The sequence below is a fragment of the Neoarius graeffei genome, chromosome 16 (genome assembly GCF_027579695.1).
Source record: "Neoarius graeffei isolate fNeoGra1 chromosome 16, fNeoGra1.pri, whole genome shotgun sequence".
Lineage (NCBI taxonomy): Eukaryota > Metazoa > Chordata > Actinopteri > Siluriformes > Ariidae > Neoarius > Neoarius graeffei.
Window position 1 is genome coordinate 35,555,427 of NC_083584.1, and position 21,371 is coordinate 35,576,797.

The 21,371-nt window shown below is 41.5% G+C and overlaps 1 protein-coding gene across 3 annotated transcripts in view; it reads right to left on the bottom strand.

Annotated features, from left to right (window-relative positions):
* The window catches only part of trit1 (tRNA isopentenyltransferase 1), an 87,950-nt gene extending 68,445 nt beyond the window's left edge, over window positions 1-19,505 (bottom strand). For 2 of the 3 annotated variants that reach the window (XM_060942833.1, XM_060942835.1), the window contains exon 1: window positions 19,342-19,505. In XM_060942833.1, the coding sequence (XP_060798816.1) occupies window positions 19,342-19,500 (159 nt within the window). In that variant the 5' untranslated portion in view covers window positions 19,501-19,505. Of the gene's footprint in view, window positions 1-18,242; window positions 18,479-19,341 lie in introns of all 3 variants that reach the window. The other variant, XM_060942834.1, reaches the window with a different exon arrangement.
* Window positions 19,506-21,371: the final 1,866 nt, after the last annotated feature.

The following is a 21,371-nucleotide window of genomic DNA, read 5'->3' on the forward strand; positions in this document are numbered from 1 at the left end:
AGTCTTAGACACCCTGTTTTTTTGTTTTGTTTTCCATATAAACTTTGTTATAGACTTCTATTTTATGACTTCTAGTCAGTACAAAAACACTTGAGAGTCCAAACGTTCGTTTTCCAGCACAAAATTAAATGTTACAGAAAAAAATTTTGTATCTGAGCAGCATATTACATAAGAAAGCACTTTTCAGATGAAAAATGAAAACAATGAAGGCTACTGGGTTTTGTTGCAAAATTAAGAAGCAAGTGTGACAGTCAAAGTGTCCAGAAGAACTGTGACCGGTTCTGTAAGATGCTCAGTAAAACCTACAGCACATTTCCTCATAAAACTGCACTCATTGTACTGGAGACTACCATTTTTAAAGCAAAGGCTCGTCTCAGTGGACGACGAGGCCCTTTCTGTGTGGAGTTTGCATGTTCTCCCCGTGTCTGCATGGGTTTCCTCCGGGTGCTCCGGTTTCCCCCACAGTCCAAAGGCATGCAGATTAGGCTAATTGGTGCCTCTAAATTGACCGTAGATGTGAATGGTTGTTTGTCTCTATGTGTTGGCCCTGCAATGATCTGGTGACTTGTCCAGGGTGTACCCCGCCCATCACCAATAGTCAGCTGTAATAGGCTCCAGCTTGCCTGTGACCCTGTACAGGATAAGCGGCTACAGATAATGGATGGATGGTCTATAACATTCCTTTGCACATGCCTAAGGCTACATCCACACGACAACGGCAACGAGATGTTATTTAAAAATATATCGCGTCCAAATGGGCAACAATCAGTAAAATATCAGGTCCATATGGCAACGCAACGCTTGCTGAAAACGATGCAATACACATGCCACACCTCTAGGGGCGCTGTAAGACAGTCCCTTCGGAGACACCAGAACAATAGAAGAAGTAAGGACGCATGCGCATAAACTATTATGCGCGAGACTTCATATTAGCCACAAAGTCAGGAAAATCTGTTTGTAAAATTACATTATAATGACCAAATACAATGAAAAGTATTTTTCCAGTCTCACCTGTGAAAGGTAATCCCATGTGATCACGTTTGGACAGCAAACCTGTTGGTAAAGTTAAACGCAGCTAATCTTTATTCTCCGCTTTGACCTCTCCAAAATGGCGGCGAGGATGACACATGAATCTACGCGGAAGGCAGCGTCTTTAATGGTCCGGAATAAATTGAATGATACACGTTGATGGATTAATTTGCTGTTTCTCACCTGTGAAAGGTAATCCCATATGATCTCGTTTGGACGGTAAACCTGTTGGTACAGTTAAACGCAGCTAATCTTTATTCTCCGCTTTGACCTCTCCAATATGGCGGCGAGGATGACGTATGATTCTACCTGGAAGGCGGCGTCTTTAATGGTCCGGAATAAATTGGATTAATTTGCTCTTCTACGCCCTTTTTGAGGAATGTATTGTCGGACTTAAATCAACATCTGAAGAGGTGAGATCGCTCCTTTTTTCCCCTATTTTTGCTGGCGGGATTGCACCATTACACAATAAATATTCACAGTGAAAATATTTTGTAAGCGCATTTCATGAACCAAGTTATAGGATTTGTTGACAACTCGCATCGCAATGAGAAGATCATTGGCACTACTGGTGTTAAGAATCAGACCATTTCATAAATGAATATTTTGCTGTAGAGCTGCAGTGTTTGTACAATTGCATGTTTTTGCTTCACTATTACTGTCACTATTCTGCTTCTTGCATTACTACTGTGAACTAACACTGAACATAATAATAATATCCAAGCTCGTGTTTCACTCTCACTAGTGCTCTGTAAGGCTTTTTCCTGGTGATATTCGTTACACTTCTACCCGGCGTGACGCACTCACAGTCATGTGGTTGTGACGTCATCGTAAACAAATCCGTTCTACTCATCCAGACGACTTCACAACGGCAACGTTGCCAGATCTTTCCACTCTGGTACCCGTTCTCAAAAAGATTGCGTTTTGGGCACCCAAAACGCCGGTGCCGTGTGGACGCCAGGCCTAAACGATAAGCAATTGTATCGGAGTCACCTGAATCCGTTGCCGTGTGGACAGGGCCTAAGACTTTTGCACAGTACTGTATTTTGTGTGTGTGTGATTTCTGCTTTGCATAATTATCAATTTATTTAGTGCTAGCTCATTACTCGGGTGATTTTCCCCCCTTTGCTTTTCCTTTTCTGAGCAATGAAAGAGTTTTATGAGCATGTCATCAACCCTAAATGCTCCTCTAAGGGATATTCCTCTAAGCATAAGCTCTCCAAACCACCAACTCCAAACATGCAGAACTATTTTAATTCCCTTGTGACTCATGTGCCCCGGTCTTTGACTTTTATTAGTGCCCCATCAATCTACCCTTCAGGGCCTCCAAGACCTCCCATGGTAAAAAGGATACACTGGGTCTCCAAAGTCCCTTTCTTTCTTTTGAGCCCACTTTCTGGGATAGCACACAGTCCTCTATGAGGTTCCCATGAGCCCTCATTCATCCTAATAGCCTTTGAACTATTATCTCTGTGACCTTTAAGGTCAGGGTTCATACCAATGCCTCGGCTATGTGTGTCCGCCATTATTAAATAACACAAACTTAACGTGGTTGCATTGTTATGGTTAATCTGGCTTGCACCCCATACAGTACTGCTATTGAAAGTGTCATATGCAAGCCACCCAACTGCTGAACGCCAGAAGTGGCGACTGCTCTTCAACTCAATACGAGTGTGGGAACCAACTGAGCATGACAATGGCACTTCCCTATAGTGTCTGTGCAAACGCGACAATAGTCTTGCACAAACTCCATCTCAAACACAAGCGCAAGGCTTATACCTACACACACTTTCAATGGAGTCTAAGGTCCTGTCCACACGGCAACGGATTCAGGTGACTCCGATACAATTGCTTATCGTTTAGGCCTGGCGTCCACACGGCACCGGCGTTTTGGGTGCCCAAAACGCAATCTTTTTGAGAACGGGTTCCAGAGTGGAAAGATCTGGCAACGTTGCCGTTGTGAAGTCGTCTGGATGAGTAGAACGGATTTGTTTACGATGACGTCACAACCACATGACTGTGAGTGCTTCACGCCGGGTAGAAGTGTAACGAATATCACCAGGAAAAAGCCTTACAGAGCACTAGTGAGAGTGAAACACGAGCTTAGATATTATTATTATTATTATTATGTTCAGTGTTAGTTCACAGTAGTAATGCAAGAAGCAGAATAGTGACAGTAATAGTGAAGCAAAAACATGCAATTGTACAAACACTGCAGCTCTACAGTAAAATATTCATTTATGAAATGGTCTGATTCTTAACACCAGTAGTGCCAATGAGCTTCTCATTGCGATGCGAGTTGTCAACAAATCCTATAACTTGGTTCATGAAACGCGCTTACAAAATATTTTCACTGTGAATATTTATTGTGTAATGGTGCAAAGTGAGAGAGAGAGTCAATCCCGCCAGCAAAAATAGAGAAAAAAAGAGCGATCTCACCTCTTCAGATGTGGGTTTAAGTCCTACAATACATTCCTCAAAAAGGGCGTAGAGGAGCAAATTAATCATTATTTAATTAGCATTCAATTTATTCCGGACCATTGAAGACGCCGCCTTCCGTGTAGAATCATAGGTCATCCTCGCCGCCATTTTGGAGAGGTCAAAGCGGAGAATAAAGATTAGCTGCGTTTACCTTAGGCTACATCCACACGACAACGGCAACGAGATGTTATTTAAAAATATATCGCGTCCAAATGGGCAACAATCAGTAAAATATCAGGTCCATATGGCAACGCAACGCTTGCTGAAAACGATGCAATACACATACCACACCTCTAGGGGCGCTGTAAGACGGTCCCTTCGGAGACACCAGAACAATAGAAGAAGTAAGGATGCATATTAGCCACAAAGTCAGGAAAATCTGTTTGTAAAATTACATTATAATGACCAAATACAATGAAAAGTATTTTTCCAGTCTCACCTGTGAAAGGTAATCCCATGTGATCTCGTTTGGATGGCAAACCTGTTGGTACAGTTAAACGCAGCTAATCTTTATTCTCCGCTTTGACCTCTCCAAAATGGCGGCGAGGATGACCTATGATTCTACACGGAAGGCGGCGTCTTCAATGGTCCGGAATAAATTGAATGCTAATTAAATAATGATTAATTTGCTCCTCTACGCCCTTTTTGAGGAATGTATTGTAGGACTTAAACCCACATCTGAAGAGGTGAGATCGCTCTTTTTTTCTCTATTTTTGCTGGCGGGATTGACTCTCTCTCTCACTTTGCACCATTACACAATAAATATTCACAGTGAAAATATTTTGTAAGCGCGTTTCATGAACCAAGTTATAGGATTTGTTGACAACTCGCATCGCAATGAGAAGCTCATTGGCACTACTGGTGTTAAGAATCAGACCATTTCATAAATGAATATTTTACTGTAGAGCTGCAGTGTTTGTACAATTGCATGTTTTTGCTTCACTATTACTGTCACTATTCTGCTTCTTGCATTACTACTGTGAACTAACACTGAACATAATAATAATAATAATAATAATAATATCTAAGCTCGTGTTTCACTCTCACTAGTGCTCTGTAAGGCTTTTTCCTGGTGATATTCGTTACACTTCTACCCGGCGTGAAGCACTCACAGTCATGTGGTTGTGACGTCATCGTAAACAAATCCGTTCTACTCATCCAGACGACTTCACAACGGCAACGTTGCCAGATCTTTCCACTCTGGAACCCGTTCTCAAAAAGATTGCGTTTTGGGCACCCAAAACGCCGGTGCCGTGTGGACGCCAGGCCTAAACGATAAGCAATTGTATCGGAGTCACCTGAATCCGTTGCCGTGTGGACAGGACCTAAGGCGCTTGTGCTGCAGGAATTTCATTAGCGTAACCTAGTTAACTGCACCAGGTGACAGCCGTAAAGACACGCTCAAGGTTAAGAAACAAGACAAGGACAGAAATGTCCCTAAATTATGAAACGCAACACGTAATAAATGGGTGAATGGGTTATTATGGTGGAGACTGAATCGGAGATTCAGGGGTAAAGCCTCTGTTCTAAATTTGTCATTTAAAAGAAAAAAAAGACAAATGGATAATGATTGTAAGAGCATCAGTCTCATACATTTTACTACATCACATTTCTGCATGTACTTTTGAAGTGGTCAAAATTATCCACAAAAAAAAATTAATAGATGAACAGGCATTTCAGCACATATATTCAAGGTTCAAACAAACATATTTCCAGTATTAAAATATACTTACAAATGAATGAACGAACGAATGAATGAATGTCAAGAATAAGAAGCCATTAGTGTTTATTAGTTCTATCACAAATCAGGAGAATTATTCCATCTATAGATATATGACATTGCCTTAATCAGAGATGTCCACATTACCAGCAACTGGCAGTTTTCTTCGCCTACACATACGGTCTGCGCAAGCTACTCATTCCCAGAAAAAAATAAAAACTTGCCTTTCAATGTTCAAGCAATTTATATTGTCTCCACTGCCCATAATTTGCTGCAAATCCAATTATTGCACCACGAAATTGTCTTCGATTCGGATTCCGGCATGACGGGAAGCGAGGCCCAATTTGTTGATCAGTTCTCGTGCTCCGACTGGCTGAGCTGAACCACGTGACCACGCCACAGCAGAAGACTTGGTCGACGACGGTAAAGATGCAGTTGGTTGTTGCAGATGATTTCACTCGGTTTTTACGAAATATTTTATAATGTAATGTAATAATGCAATTTACACATGCACCAAATAAGCTCACCATGTAGTTATGTTACAGAGCCAGGCAGTGTACTACAGAGGGTAACGGAGAAAGCCAAGCGCACACACATCCGGAGGGAAATTTCATACATATTTTGCAAGTATTTTACAGGGAAATGGTTATTAATTTATTAGCAGAGAATGCACCAGAAGGCATGTGAATTTCAAAATTTTCTGGGGCCATGCCCCCAGACCCCCCTAGCATTAGCACGCCTTTGGCGCACCATGGCAGCAAAGTCCAGAGCCCCCTACTACTTTTTTTTTAGCCAGCTACTTCAGATTTTCTGGAGAACCCTGCTTAATGCCTTATTCCAAAGAGACTAGGATACAAACTTTCAGACAATAAACTACATGTACATAAACTCGCTCGCCTAATTTTACTGTTTGGACAACTGTAAGAATTTGATCCAATATTCAGTTCCCTGAGTTGAGACAAGGACAAGTGTTTAATGTCGCATAATCATTTTAAGTATCAGTTTAACAATAAAACATTCCTCCACTCACATATGGGTTAACTGGGTGTTTGAATACTCATGCATAACCTTACTGTGAACATGTTGCTATTTTAAACCATAAACAAGTCAAACTCATATGCAAGAACATCCCGTACTTCAAATGTAAAGGGTGCTATTGAAGAACCACCATTTCTGACATCTGACTGTACAGTGACTGACCTTTTCAAATTTAATCAGTTCATTTGCTGGTTACATGGATTTTATACAAGAATCTCAAATACAGGGATGGACGGATGGACGGACAGCAAAAATCATAGCTAGCATTAAAACAGGCCTTGAGTTCATGAACATGAAAACATAAGTATCAGCTTTGCATGACAAACAGGAAGGAAGCTATTGAAGACATTTGACCTTGCTGTGAATTTGAGCCTGTTTGGATCAATTCCAAAATGTTTTCAGTTCATCTGCTGGTTGCAATGATGATTCCAGATACATCCTACAAACAAACACCCACTCGTTCTTGAGATATCCTGCTAATGAGAATCTCAGACGGACACACTGACAGAAGCATAAAAATAATGTGTGGAATAATTAATCGCTTAAGTCAGCAATAATACACAGTGGGGCATGATGTTACATCTACCAATTAAAAAAAAAAGACAAGGTGATCTATTTAATTTGATTATATTCTTAATATAAGAACAACATGTTGCATATTTAGCCATTTACAGTTATGTTTAACATTGTGGAACATGTGCAAAACAAACTAGTTCCTGCTATTACTTACATTATAGCAGCTATGAACAGTTGTTTTATATATATATATATATATATATATATATATATATATATACACACATACATACACACACACACACACACACACACACACCACAGCAGTCATGTTATCAAGAAACCAAAAAGCACAAGGTTCTCCATCCTGAATACTCATGGTGGAAAACTGACTGATATTTGCAAAGTACTAACACCAGAGACACCTTTGATCATTTTTTTTAATTACTTTATTAGATTACATGAAGCATCCACCATGCAAATCTTTGTGAATGAGTTGTTACTACAGTAATAGAAACATTACAAATCAGGGCATTAATATAAACCTGTGCTGTGATTTGAATTTTTTTTTTTTGTTTTATTCTGAGGCCCTATAGGCCAATTGGCCTGTCAGTTGCCATCCTCTTACGAGGCTGTCTGCGTCTATCAAGAACACACACATGCCGACTTGCTAGGCCTGTCACAGCTTCACAATCATTCACACCTACAGTCAATTTAGAGCCACCAATTAGCCTAACCTGCATGCCTTTGGACTGTGGGGGAAACCGGAGCACCCAGAGGAAACCCATGCAGACACGGGGAGAACATGCAAACTCCACACATAGGGCCTCCAATTTTCCGGCATCGCGGAAAACGGACGGAAATCGCGGAAATTGGGGTCAGAAACGGAATTAGTGCTCAGAAACGGACTCTATGGAGCCCCTCTGGTGACATGGGTGAAAAAAAATATTCCATGGCCACAAGTTAATAACGCGTGGGAACGAAATCCTATTCTGTGGCCACGACTTGCTTAATGCGTGGGAACGAGATGATTATTGGGTGGCCACGAATTAATAACGCGTGGCCACGAGATGATTCAAGTTCCAGCCTGATGGGATGATGTCCAGTTTTTGAGCGGCCATCAATCGTGCAATAAATACAGGATTTATCCTGTATGGTGAAAGGAGGAAAGGCTTAGGATTGCCACTGTTCTTGAAACTAAGGGGCTTAAAGCAAAGGATACTGTCAAAAACCTTGGTGTCCTTATTGACAGCGAACTTAACTTCAACAGTCATATGAAAGTGGTAAAAAAAGTCTGCATTCTATCACCTAAAAAACATTTCTAAACTCAGGGGTCTCATGTCAAAACATGATCTAGAAAAACTTATTCATGCTTTCATCTCCAGTAGGGTTGATTACTGCAATAGCCTTTTCACAGGTCTTCCAAAAAAGACCATCAAAGAGCTTCAACTAATCCAAAATGCAGCAGCAAGGGTTCTTACAAGAACAAAAAGGGTAGTCCATATCACTCCAATCCTAAGGTCTCTGCACTGGCTCCCAGTGAGCTATAGAATTGACTTTAAAGCACTACTTCTTCTATTTAAAACATTAAATGGGATGGGACCCAGCTACCTACTGGATATGTTTCAATTATATGCACCAACTAGGTCTCTAAGATCACAAGAGAAAAACTTGCTAGTAATACCAGCTGTCAAAACGAAGTGTGGTGAAGCAGCCTTTAGTTGCTATGTTGCTAAGCTTTGGAACCAACTTCCAGATGATATCAAAAATGCTCCTACTGTTGTTAGTTTTAAATCCAGGCTCAAGACAAAGCTGTTTTTTTCAGATGCTTTCACTTGATTAATTTTTACCTAAGTAATTAATTTCCTTTAACATAATTTCTTTTAATTTTGATTTTAATGATTTTACTTTCTTTATTTTAATTTCTTTTTAATCTTGGATTTTAATGATTTTACTTTAATTCTTTGTTACTGTGATCCTCGTAGATTTTGTCTGTGGGACGATTTTTGGTGATCCTCGTAGATTTTGTCTGCGGGACGATTTTTGGTGATCCTCGTAGATTTTGTCTGCGGGACGATTTTATTTGGTGATCCTTGTAGATTTTGTCTGCGGGACGATTTTATTTGGTGATCCTCGTAGATTGTGTCTGCGGGACGATTTTTGGTGATCCTCGTGGAAGAGCCACGGGAAGAGCGCGCTTTATGAGTTAAACCCATAATAATAATTAATCTCGAGGTTGATTCCTTTTTTGAACTTTATTTCATTTTATTATTTTATTTCTACTATTGTTTAATTCTTATTATTTTTCTTCCCCAATTATTTTATGTAATTTTATTTTCTATTGTTTACTGTTCTGCTTTTACTTCTGTAAAGCACATTGAACTGCCACTGTGTATGAAATGTGCTATATAAATAAACTTGCCTTGCCTTGATGAAATCTATAACTTCCCCGAGGTCAGCATATTGTCTACGTTTGAGCCCGTGCTTTTTGAGCAGCCGAATTAAGTGTCTCTTGCTCAGAATTACTCCATGTCTAACTGCAAGTGATTTAAAGATATCATTTCATTCCTAGATTAAAATAAAACGAAATCAGATCAAACTTGCCCATATTTGCGGCTGAAGCTACTGATGCCAGAAAGTCCACAGTCTCAGTGATGAAATGACTAACACTTCTCGTGGCCACGCGTTATTAATTCGTGGCCACCTAATAATCATCATCTCGTTCCCACACATTAAACAAGTCGTGGCCACGGAATAGGATCTCGTTCCCATGCGTTATTAATGCGTGGCCACGGAATATTTTCAAGCACAAAGGGACTCCTAATGCTGTATTATAATGGTGATCTTGAAGGCAGATTTTGAATAGTCAGATTTCCATTAGTAGTTTGCACCAAGGCTTTTCAGTTTAACATTATATAATAGCAACTGATTATTTTCATGATTTAATGGTTTATGTTCTTAAATAAGAAGTTAGGTTCCAAAGAATGATTTTCTATATAAAGAGTTTGAAGACTTGTGCATTATTAAATTAATAATTTACAGGCAAAATGTAAATTAAACTAATAATAGAGTTAACTGTTAAATAATTTGAATCATTTAAAGTATATATTAAATGGACACTGTCACACACTTTGTTAGACCTGTCGTTGCACTGAAAACATTGTAAGCATAACAATGAATAAAAGTTTGAAAAACATGGATAAAATGATAACTGAGATTGTTTTATTTAAATGTACATATATAAAGAATAAGGATAACCATAAAAGTATTAATATACAATATAAAGTTTTAAAGAAAATAGCAGGAGCCAGTCAACAATCAAGTTAACAGCACTAATTAACTACAGTCTTAAATAAATGAAAGAAACACATTTTCAGTGAAGTGAAATTTAGTGTAGACTGTGTACAGAAAGTTTAAAGCTTTATATGAAGTTGTACTACAGCAGGCCAGTAAAGCAGGATTACAGGGATAAATGCACAAGGACAACAAACATACAGATGCCTCCCAACACCAGTTACCTGAAACATAAAATTTCATGCATTTATTACATGTACTTAAGAATTCTGATTCTGAATTATGTATTTTATATGTTGAAAATCTAAAAATGCCAATTTAATTGTCATTTGAGCATATAACTGAAACAAATTGTCTGAAACGGAATTAGCCATTCTCTGAAACGGAATTTAATGTTTTTTGAAACGGAAAATAGGAGGCTCTACACACAGAAAGGCCCCCGTTGGCCACAGGGCTGGAGCCCAGAACCTTCTTGCTGTGAGGCGACAGTGTTAACCACTACACCACTGTGCTGCCTATGATTTGAATTACAGCCAGAACTACGGTCAGAGACGCTGTTAGAGAAAAATCAAACATTCAACACCTTTTGACCAATCACATTCAAGAATTCAGACACACCGTGGTATACAGTATCAGTCAAAAGTTTGGACACAACTTCTAATTCAATGGTTTTTATGATTTTTTAATTAAAAGTCACTTCATGCCTTAAAGTAACGATTGATGTCATTTCTCTTTACTTAGTTGTTTGGTTCTTGACATAATATGGATTACTACAGTTGTGGAATAGGGCTATTTACTGTATTTTTATTATTTACTATTGGATCTCAAACACATTGAGAAGGCAAGAAATTGCACTAATTAACTTTTGATGAGGCACCTGTTAATTGAAAAGCATTCCAGGTGACTCTCATTAAGCTGGTTAAGATAATGCCAATAGTGTGTAAAATGTCATCAAGGTAAACACTGGCTACTTTGTTTTTGTTTACCACATAATTTCATATATATTCCATATATTATTTCATAGTTTTAATGTCTTCAGTATTGTTCTACAATGCAGAAAGTCAAAATATGGAAAAATCTATGAATGAGTCAGGGTGTACAAATTTTTGACTGGTACTGTACGCTTGCTTTAATGCAGAAGAAATACACAATAGTGTTGTTTAATTCTCAAATTTGAATTCTCTTACAAAGCTAGGCCGTATGGGTCACAAGCAGACACGAGTAGGATTTCAGTACAAAAGTCTGAATTTACTTGGACATATTCTCAGTGGGGGCGGCACGGTAGTGTAGTGGTTAGCGCTGTCGCCTCACAGCAAGAAGGTCCGGGTTCGAGCCCCGTGGCCGACGAGGGCCTTTCTATGCGGAGTTTGCATGTTCTCCCCGTGTCCACGTGGGTTTCCTCCGGGTGCTCCGGTTTCCCCCACAGTCCAAAGACATGCAGGTTAGGTTAACTGGTGTCTCTAAATTGACCGTAGTTGTGAATGTGAGCGTGAATGGTTGTCTGTGTCTAAGGCCCTGTCCACACGGCAACGGATTCAGGTGAATCTGATAAAATTGTTTATCGTTTCGGCCTGGCATCCACACGGCACCGGCGTTTTGGGTGCCCCAAAACGAAATCTTTTGAGAACGGGTTCCAGAGTGAAAAAATGTGGCAACGGAGCCGTTGCAAAGTCGTCTGGATGAGTAGAACGGATTTGTTTACTATGACGTCACAACCACATGTGCTTCACGCCGGGTAGAAGTGTAACAAACTCAATGCGAGTTGTCAACAAATCCTATAACTTGGTTCATGAAACGCGCTTACAAAATATTTTCACTGTGAATATTTATTGTGTAATGGTGCAAAGTGAGAGAGAGAGAGAGAGAGAGAGAATAGCCCTTAGGGCAGAGTCAATCCCGCCAGCAAAAATAGGGAAAAAAAAGGAGCGATCTCACCTCTTCAGATGTTTATTCCGGACCATTAAAGAATTCTGGAGGATATCAGAATGTTAGCGTACCGGCTTCCATCTACCCCCATTCATTCCTCTTTCCGCGTCTCCATTCAAAACCCGAGCACGTGATTTAAAGGGACTATATCCATAGGATAGGGAGTGAGAAAGTGTGCGTGTGTGACAGTGACAGTCACTGTGCGCATGCGCAGTTATGCGCATGCGTCTACTTCTATTGTTCTGGTGTCTCCGATGGGACCGTCTTACAGCGCACGTAGTGGTGTGGCATGTGTATTGCATCGTTTTCAGCCAGCGTTGCGTTGCCATATGAACCTGATATTTAACTGATCCGTTGCCCATGTGGACGCAATATTTAAAAAAAAAAAAATCTCGTTGCCGTTGTCGTGTGGATGTAGCCTATGTGTCAGCCCTGTGATGACCTGGAGACTTGTCCAGGGTGTACCCCGCCTCTCACCCATAGTCAGCTGGGATAGGCTCCAGCTTGCCTGCGACCCTGTAGAACAGGATAAAGCGGCTAGAGATAATGAGATGAGATATTCTCAGTGATTTATTTAACAATAGCCAAACCTGTCGCAATATACCCCAACAAGCCACACTATGGTATCCAGTGCTAACTGTAGCTAGCTACCTTCACACACCGGTTCCGACCCATATGCCAAGAGCCCCAAATACTACTACTCAAGTACAATTAATTCAAAAAGCTATTTAAATTTAATATAACGACATGGATGTACAGCATTCCTGCCAGCCTCTGCTGACAACATCCAAGGACAACGGAGATCAACAAATCTGTTTGCAAGGCTTCAGTGGAAAAACATTTGAGACATGTGTATGCCAGGTGTGCACTTGTAACTGAAACACCTGAGGCAGATATAAATACAAAGACTGTGATTATATTTGCTTTTCACCATATGTATGCAAGATGACTAGTCTGCATGTTGATTGTACACGTACACAATGTGCTCATGTTACAATACCAATATAAACAGAAGGGGCAGTAGGTGAAACAACACCTTGGTTTGTGTCATCAATTTTTCAAAAATACTCTCCATTGTCCCGAAAAGACTGATTTAATTGTTCGATATACCATCCATGTTGGTGCTTCCATCACTGTTTCTGCCTTTTTTTTCCAAGACAAAGATTAGAAAAGCCTCCTGAACTTATGCCACCTTCACTGCTTTTAGTCTGATGTGCAAAAGTGGTCAGAGTAGGCTTTCCAGTGCTGGCTGGTGAGGTATGTTTCACCTCTGACCTGCTGCCTGTTAGATGGAGTCTTTAATCGTTCAGGTCAGAGATCGTCAACTAGTAGACCATGATCCGAATGCAGACCCTGTAGCAGAACCACAAAACATGTTGGGAGATGGCTGGGGGGTGTTTTGCTGCTTATCCAATCTCAATCACTTTTGCCGCTTTTCCACTACAAACGCGGCTGAGTCGGGCTGAGCCGTGCCGTGCTGAGTCGAGCTGAGTGGGGCTGTTGGAGTTGCATTTCGACTACAACCGTGCTGAACCGTGCTGGCTGGAAGTGGGTGGACACATTGGGTGGAGTTAGCGAAAGTGGGTGGACGTCACGTGATGTCGTTAAGCAGCGCAAACAGTGACATCAGTGAGCTTTTAAGCGGTAGTCTCACGACCCGGATAGTAAACAATAAACATGGAGGACATGGAGTCGTTAGTGTTGCTGGTCTTGGTGCTGTGGCTTGTTGTCACCGACAACGCGGACAGATACTGGCAAGAGCGTATAGATGAGGCGAGGCGCATAAGGCTTCAGAAATTCTCATAATTCGTAATTCTTCTCCTTCCGGGTTTACGGTGTTTACAGATCCCAGCGTGCTCGCGGGGCGTGTGTGGGCATGTGAGGACACTCCTCCTCACCAATCAGTGCACAGGGGAGTGTCTGCTCACGCCCCCAGCCTCACTCGGCACGGCTTGGCTCGCTTCAGCCCCACTCCAAAACGGTGCGAGTTTTAGGGGCTAAGCAGGGCTGAAACGAGCTGAGTCGTGCTGGTTTTTGGTAGTCGAAACGCGAGCCGTGTCGGGCTGAAGTGAGCTGAAGCGAGCTGAAGTGAGCTGAAAAAGGGTAGTGGAAAAGGGCCATTACTCCTTCTAGCTTGTCCCAATTATATATGTGGGGTCGCTGCCATGTGGACCCTGTTGATCCACATGTCATATTTGGAGCATAGTTTTACGCCGGATGCCCTTCCTACCACAACTCTTCCATTTCTGGGCTTGGGAAACAACCATTCACACAGATTTACACCTATGGACAATTTAGAGTACACCAGTTAGCCGAACTGCATGTCTATGTACTGTGGGGGGAAACCGGAGCACCCGGAGGAAACCCACACAGACACGAGGAGAACATGCAAACTCCACACAGAAAGATCCCTGCTGGCCAGCCACTGGGCTCGAACCCAGAACTTTCTTGCTGTGAAGCAACAGTGCTAACCACTACACCACCATGCCACCCATCCAAACCCAATCATTTATGTAAATTGTTTAGCTGAAAGTAGCTCATCAGACCAGAGATGAGCTACTATCCTGAGCTAGAGACACAAGTTAGAAAAGGCAGAACTTTCACAGACAGCTTTTTCATTTTGTTTATACTCACCAGTCTGATTAGCTCACGACATTGACTTTTCTTTAAACAGGCAATGACGAACAGAACGTTTAAAGATAAACATATCGAGAAGTATGCGTTTATTCTCTCTGTGTCAAATCCCAAAAAGATGTGTCTCATCTCTTCAGAGTCCATGGATTTAGTCAAAAGTGGTAACATGAATTGCAACTACCAAACAAAACAAAACCACAACAAACTGTCTTATTTACAGCCAGGAACTAATCACTAATGGTTATTAAATGGTAATTGCAGTTGTCTTTTCGTCATTTCACTTGCTCATCCAGACCTTTGTAAACATGGAATTTTGTGCAACAGGACTTTTACTAATTTCAGTTTAATACTCCGTTCAAGTTGTATGAAGGTGTGTGTGTGTGTGTGTGTGTGTGTGTGTGTGTGTGTGTGTGTGTGTGTGTGTGTGTGTGTGTGTGTGTGTGTTTGGGGGGCTCTTTGCAATTCTGAATGCAAGTCAAGCACACATTCTTTTGTGATGGGTTAAAAAAATTCAAAAATAAAAAGCTTTCTTTATTTTGTAATTGGAGTGGTACAGTGGTTCACTGTCGCCTCACAGTAAGAAGGTTCCGGGTTCAAACCTCACGGCCGATGGGAGCCTTTCTGTGTGGAGTTTGCATGTTCTCCCGTGTCTGTGTGGAGGAATGTGCTCTGGTTTCCCCCAACCTCCAAAGACATGCAGTTAGGTTAACTGGCTACTCTAAATCGCCCATAGGTGTGAATGGTGAGAGGAGAAAACCTCTGTAATAATCCAGTAGAAGGCAACAGGAAACCACTACTGTAACTCCTCCCGAGAAAACTCTGATAGCTGGTAAAAGCCATCAGAACGGCCACGTCACTGCAGTAATCAGCGATTTGCCACACACACACACACACACACACACACACACACAGAGAGAGAGAGAGAGAGAGAGATTTTGTAATATTGTTACAGTTTAAGATTTTCTTGGCATATTGGAAAATCATCTGGAGTTTGAGGAGATTTAGCAGCAACTGTACAGCTTATAAACAACATTGCTTGGTGCCACAGCAACAGGTTAACATGGTGTCGTCTCACGAGTCTATACAATTAGCTTTCAATTATTTGCTTTACACTCTTTTCCTTTTAAATACTTAATAAAAATAACCAAACTTTAGCTATCTCTACAGAATTTCATTTAAAAATAAATAAGCCTATGAAAGAAATCAGTGAGACAATAAGTAAATAATTATATAAATAAATGTGGAATCATGAAATAAAAGGCCCCTGGAATAAATAAAAGCAGTCCTTTGAAAACATCTCATCTCATTATCTCTAGCCGCTTTATCCTGTTCTACAGGGTTGCAGGCAAGCTGGAGCCTATCCCAGCTGACTACGGGCGAAAGGCGGGGTACACCCTGGACAAGACGCCAGGGCTGACACCTAGACACAGACAACCATTCGCACTCACATTCACACCTACGGTCAATTTAGAGTCACCAGTTAACCTAACCTGCATGTCTTTGGACTGTGGGGGAAACCGGAGCACCCGGGGGAAACCCACGCGGACAACATGCAAACTCCACACAGAAAGGCCCTCGTCGGCCACGGGGCTCGAACCCGGACCTTTTTGCCGTGAGGCGACAGCACTAACCACTACACCACCGTGCCGCCCTGCATGTATTCTTTTTCTATGTATTTATTTTAGGAATTATTTCATATATTGACTTGAATGGCATTCCATCTCTCTCTCTGTCTCTCATATTATTAGAAATCCTCAAGAAAACTGAATAAAAGTGAATCTAGATTCACCCAAACGTGAAGGGTCCAGACTGACAGGGACTCCGACTTTATAGACAGTGGTGCTTGAAAGTTTGTGAACCCTTTAGAATTTTCTATATTTCTGCATAAATATGACCTAAAACATCATCAGATTTTCACACAAGTCCTAAACGTAGATAAAGAGAACCCAGTTAAACAAATGAGACAAAAATATTATGCTTGGTCATTTATTTATTGAAGAAAATGATCCAATATTACATATCTGTGAGTGGCAAAAGTATGTGAACCTCTAGGATTAGCAGTTAATTTGAAGGTGAAATTAGAGTCAGGTGTTTTCAATCAATGGGATGACAATCAGGTGTGAGTGGGCACCCCATTTTATTTAAAGAACAGGGATCTATCAAAGTCTGATCTTCACAACACATGTTTGTGGACGTGTATCATGGCACGGACAAAGGAGATTTCTGAGGACCTCAGAAAAAGCGTTGTTGATGCTCTTCAGACTGGAAAAGGTTACAAAACCATCTCTAAAGAGTTTGGACTCCATCAATCCACAGTCAGACAGATTGTGTACAAATGGAGGAAATTCAAGACCATTGTTACCCTCTCCAGGAGTGGTCGACCAACAAAGATCACTCCAAAAGCAAAGCGTGTAGTCGGCGAGGTCACAAAGGACCCCAGGGTAACTTCTAAGCAACTGAAGGCCTCTCTCACATTAACATTAGCCAATGTTCATGAGTCCACCATCAAAAGAACACTGAACAACAATGGTGTGCATGGCAGGGTTGCAAGGAGAAAGCCACTGCTCTCCAAAAAGAACATTGCTGCTCATCTGCAGTTTGCTAAAGATCACGTGGACAAGCCAGAAGGCTATTGGAAAAATTTTTTGTGGACGGACGAGACCAAAATGGAACTTTTTGATTTAAATGAGAAGCGTTACGTTTGGAGAAAGGAAAACACTGCATTCCAGCATAAGAACCTTATCCCAGCTGTGAAACATGGTGGTGGTAGTATCATGGTTTAGACCTGTTTCGCTGCATCTGGGCCAGGACGGCTTGCCATCGTCGATGGAACAATGAATTCTGAATTATACCAGCGAATTCTAAAGGAAAATGTCAGGACATCTGTCCATGAACTGAATCTCAAGAGAAGGTGGGTCATGCAGCAAGACAACGACCCTAAGCACACAAGTCGTTCTATCAAAGAATGGTTAAGGAAGAATAAAGTTAATGTTTTGGAATGGCCAAGTCAAAGTCCTGACCTTAATCCAATCGAAATGTTGTGGAAGGACCTGAAGTGAGCAGTTCATGTGAGGAAACCCATCAATGTCCCAGAGTTGAAGCTGATCTGTACGGAGGAATGGGCTAAAATTCCTCCAAGCCAGTGTGCAGGACTGATCAACAGTTACCGCAAACGTTTAGTTGCAGTTATTGCTGCACAAGGGGGTCACACCAGATACTGAAAGTAAAGGTTCACGTACTTTTGCCACTCACAGATATATAATATTGGATCATTTTCCTCAATAAATAAATGACCAAGTGTAATATTTTTGTCTCATTTGTTTAACTAGGTTCTCTTTATCTACTTTTAGGATTTGTGTGAAAATCTGATGATGTTTTAGGTCATATTTATGCAGAAATATAGAAAATTCTAAAGGGTTCACAAACTTTCAAGCACCACTGTAACTGCACGATTGATTAAAATGCTCCAGACAATTCGGTAACGGAGAGCATTCATCAGTACAATGTTTCTACAGATTACTGCACAACTGCTGCAATAGAAATCTTTGTTTAAAATAAAATAAAATAATTGAAAAACAAACATCAGCAGCATTTTTAGCTTTACCTCATCAGACTTAGCATCTCATCTTCCTGCGATCCCTGAGGAAAACTGGGCTCTCATAGAAGCTCCTCACCAACTTCTACCAGTGCACCATACAAAGTGTTCTGAGCTATTGATGCATAGTATGGTTCTCCAGCTGCACCTCAGAGGAGAGGAAAGATCTACAGCGGATCATCAGGACTGCATCTAAAATCATTGGCACCCCTCTCCAATCCCTGGAACAGATCTACTCTGCCAGGCTGAGAAACAGAGCCACAAAGATTAGGACTGACTGCACTCACCCCGGACAATGTCTTTTCGACACCCTTCCCTCTGGCAGGCTTAGGGTCATAAAGTCACAAACCGCAAGACACCAAAATAGTTTCTTCCCCAGGGCTGTAAAAGCTCTGCTGAAGGTCTGATCCGGAGTTGGACTCACACTCCGCACCTTACTGTGCTTGGCTATATTGAATAATTACATACTACAATTTATACTGCTGCTTATATGCCAATATGCTGCTTTTTAAAAGGTTATGTATATTATTTATTTATTATTGATATGCTGCTGTGATCTGAGCCGTCAAACAGTGTTTCGTTGTATAGTAATGTGCAATGATGATAAAGAATCTACCTATCTATCTATCTATCCTGAAGAGAACGAATCTAATCTGATTAGAAATAAATAATCAGCACAAACTACATGTCGGATATTAAAGCTATTAGAACATGGCAGAAATGAAAAGCGTGGATATATCCGTGTTAAATAAATAAATCACTGAATCAGTACCTTGTACTAGTTAACACAACCACGATGCATGCAAGCACAATGACAGGTCATGTTCACTAACCAGCCTATTCAACATTTAATACACGAACAAATGAAATAAGAGCTGTTTCATGCATATATTGTGATTTCTGAGTGACATAATGATATAAAGACACCCGTTTCTAAAACATTCCTGAACACGTTTATTAAAATATATATATATATATATATATATATATATATATATATATATATATATATATATATACAGATTTATATGCTAAACTCATGTATATAGTTGTTTATTCTGCTCCTCTCATTTCCAGTGTTTGCGTAGGAAGTTTAAAAAAAACTCACCTGCATGGAATCGGCGCTTATTATTTCCCCTTGAAGTCTTTTCCCGATCTCGATCGCTAGTTTGGACTTCCCAGTACCAGTAGCCCCTAAAATCACGACCAAAGGAGGGATTACACCTTTCCCAAGCGCACGCTGCACACCAAGCGTGGAGGCCGCCATGATGGTTGCGCCACAGTCTCTACTGAGCATGCGCGTTCAAAGCGGCGTGCAGTAGCAGAGCTCTGTATCTTAGCAACCCAAAGCAGTTTCCATAGAAACATTCTGAGAAACGCAGTTTTTGTGCTGCTCTTTAGCTGCTTCCCGGAAATCCTATGTTTACCTATTTGACGTCTAGATTACAAAATATTGTGAATATATAAATGATTCGAGAAACAATGATTCATTGTTTTTTCCACCGAAATAGCTCTAGTCCCCCCCCGCCCACTCCCCAGTAACAACAGAGCACTCAGCCTTCTTGCCCCTTCCCTTACAGCACCACTGGACTGGTCATCAGGTGCACACGTGGTTTTGTTGACTTTTCTGGATCCTGTTGACTCACGCGCGCCTCACGGACGCGAATAGTTGCCTGGTTGCTATGGAAACTGAACTGTCTGCACCAACGAGGAGGAAAAAAAAGAGATGTCAGTTGCCATGGCGATTTGTCTGGAATAAGCGTCCTCGTGCAGTGCGTGAAATAATCAAAATGTCCTTCTCTAAGCTCAGTCCTGCAGGTAACACAGAAAAGAACCCGGACAGCCAGTGTTTATAAAACAGCCACTCGTTATCTGTAGTAAATGGTGCCTTTAAAGATTGTAAAGGAATAACTCAGTGGGAAAACTAACTGACCCGGATTTCCATCCATTACAAAGTTTGGTGTAGTTTTACACTTTAGCTATGACGTTAATGTAGCTAAAAAGTAATAAAGTCTCTCATTCAAAACCATCCATCCATTATCTCTAGCCGCTTTATCCTGTTCTACAGGGTCGCAGGCAAGCTGGAGCCTATCCCAGCTGACTATGGGCGAGAGGCGGGGTACACCCTGGACAAGTCGTCAGGTCATCGCAGGGCTGACACATAGACACAGACAACCATTCACACTCACATTCACACCTACGGTCAATTTAGAGTCACCAGTTAACCTAACCTGCATGTCTTTGGACTGTGGGGGAAACCGGAGCACCCGGAGGAAACCCACGCGGACACGGGGAGAACATGCAAACTCCGCACAGAAAGGCCCTCGCCGGCCACGGGGCTCGAACCCAGACCTTCTTGCTGTGAGGCGACAGCGCTAACCACTACACCACCATGCCGCCCTTAGCTAAAATTAAATTGAAAATATCAAGTATTGGTAATCCATATTTATACATTTAAACCAAAACCATAGTATTATTATCCTCATACGTATATAATGAATTTAAGGAGGTATGGTGGTGTAGTGGTTAGCGCTGTCGCCTCACAGCAAGAAGGTCCTGGGTTCGAGCCCCGGGGCCGGCGAGGGCCTTTCTGTGCGGAGTTTGCATGTTCTCCCCGTGTCCGCGTGGGTTTCCTCCGGGTGCTCCGGTTTCCCCCACAGTCCAAAGACATGCAGGTTAGGTTAACTGGTGACTCTAAATTGACCGTAGGTGTGAATGTGAGTGTGAATGGTTGTCTGTGTCTATGTGTCAGCCCTGTGATGACCTGGCGACTTGTCCAGGGTGTACCCCGCCTTTCGCCCGTAGTCAGCTGGGATAGGCTCCAGCTTGCCTGCGACCCTGTAGAAGGATAAAGCGGCTAGAGATAATGAGATGAGAATATCAAGTATTGGTAATCCATATTTATACATTTAAACCAAAACCATAGTATTATTATCCTCATACATATATAATGAATTTAAGGAGGTATGGTGGTGTAGTGGTTAGCACTGTCGCCTCACAGCAAGAAGGTTCTGGGTTCGAGCCCAGCGGCTGACAGGGGCCTTTCTGTGTGGAGTTTGCATGTTCTCCCCGTGTCTGCGTGGGTTTCCCTGACAGTCCAAAGACATGCAGGTTAGGTCAACTGGTGGCGCTAAACTG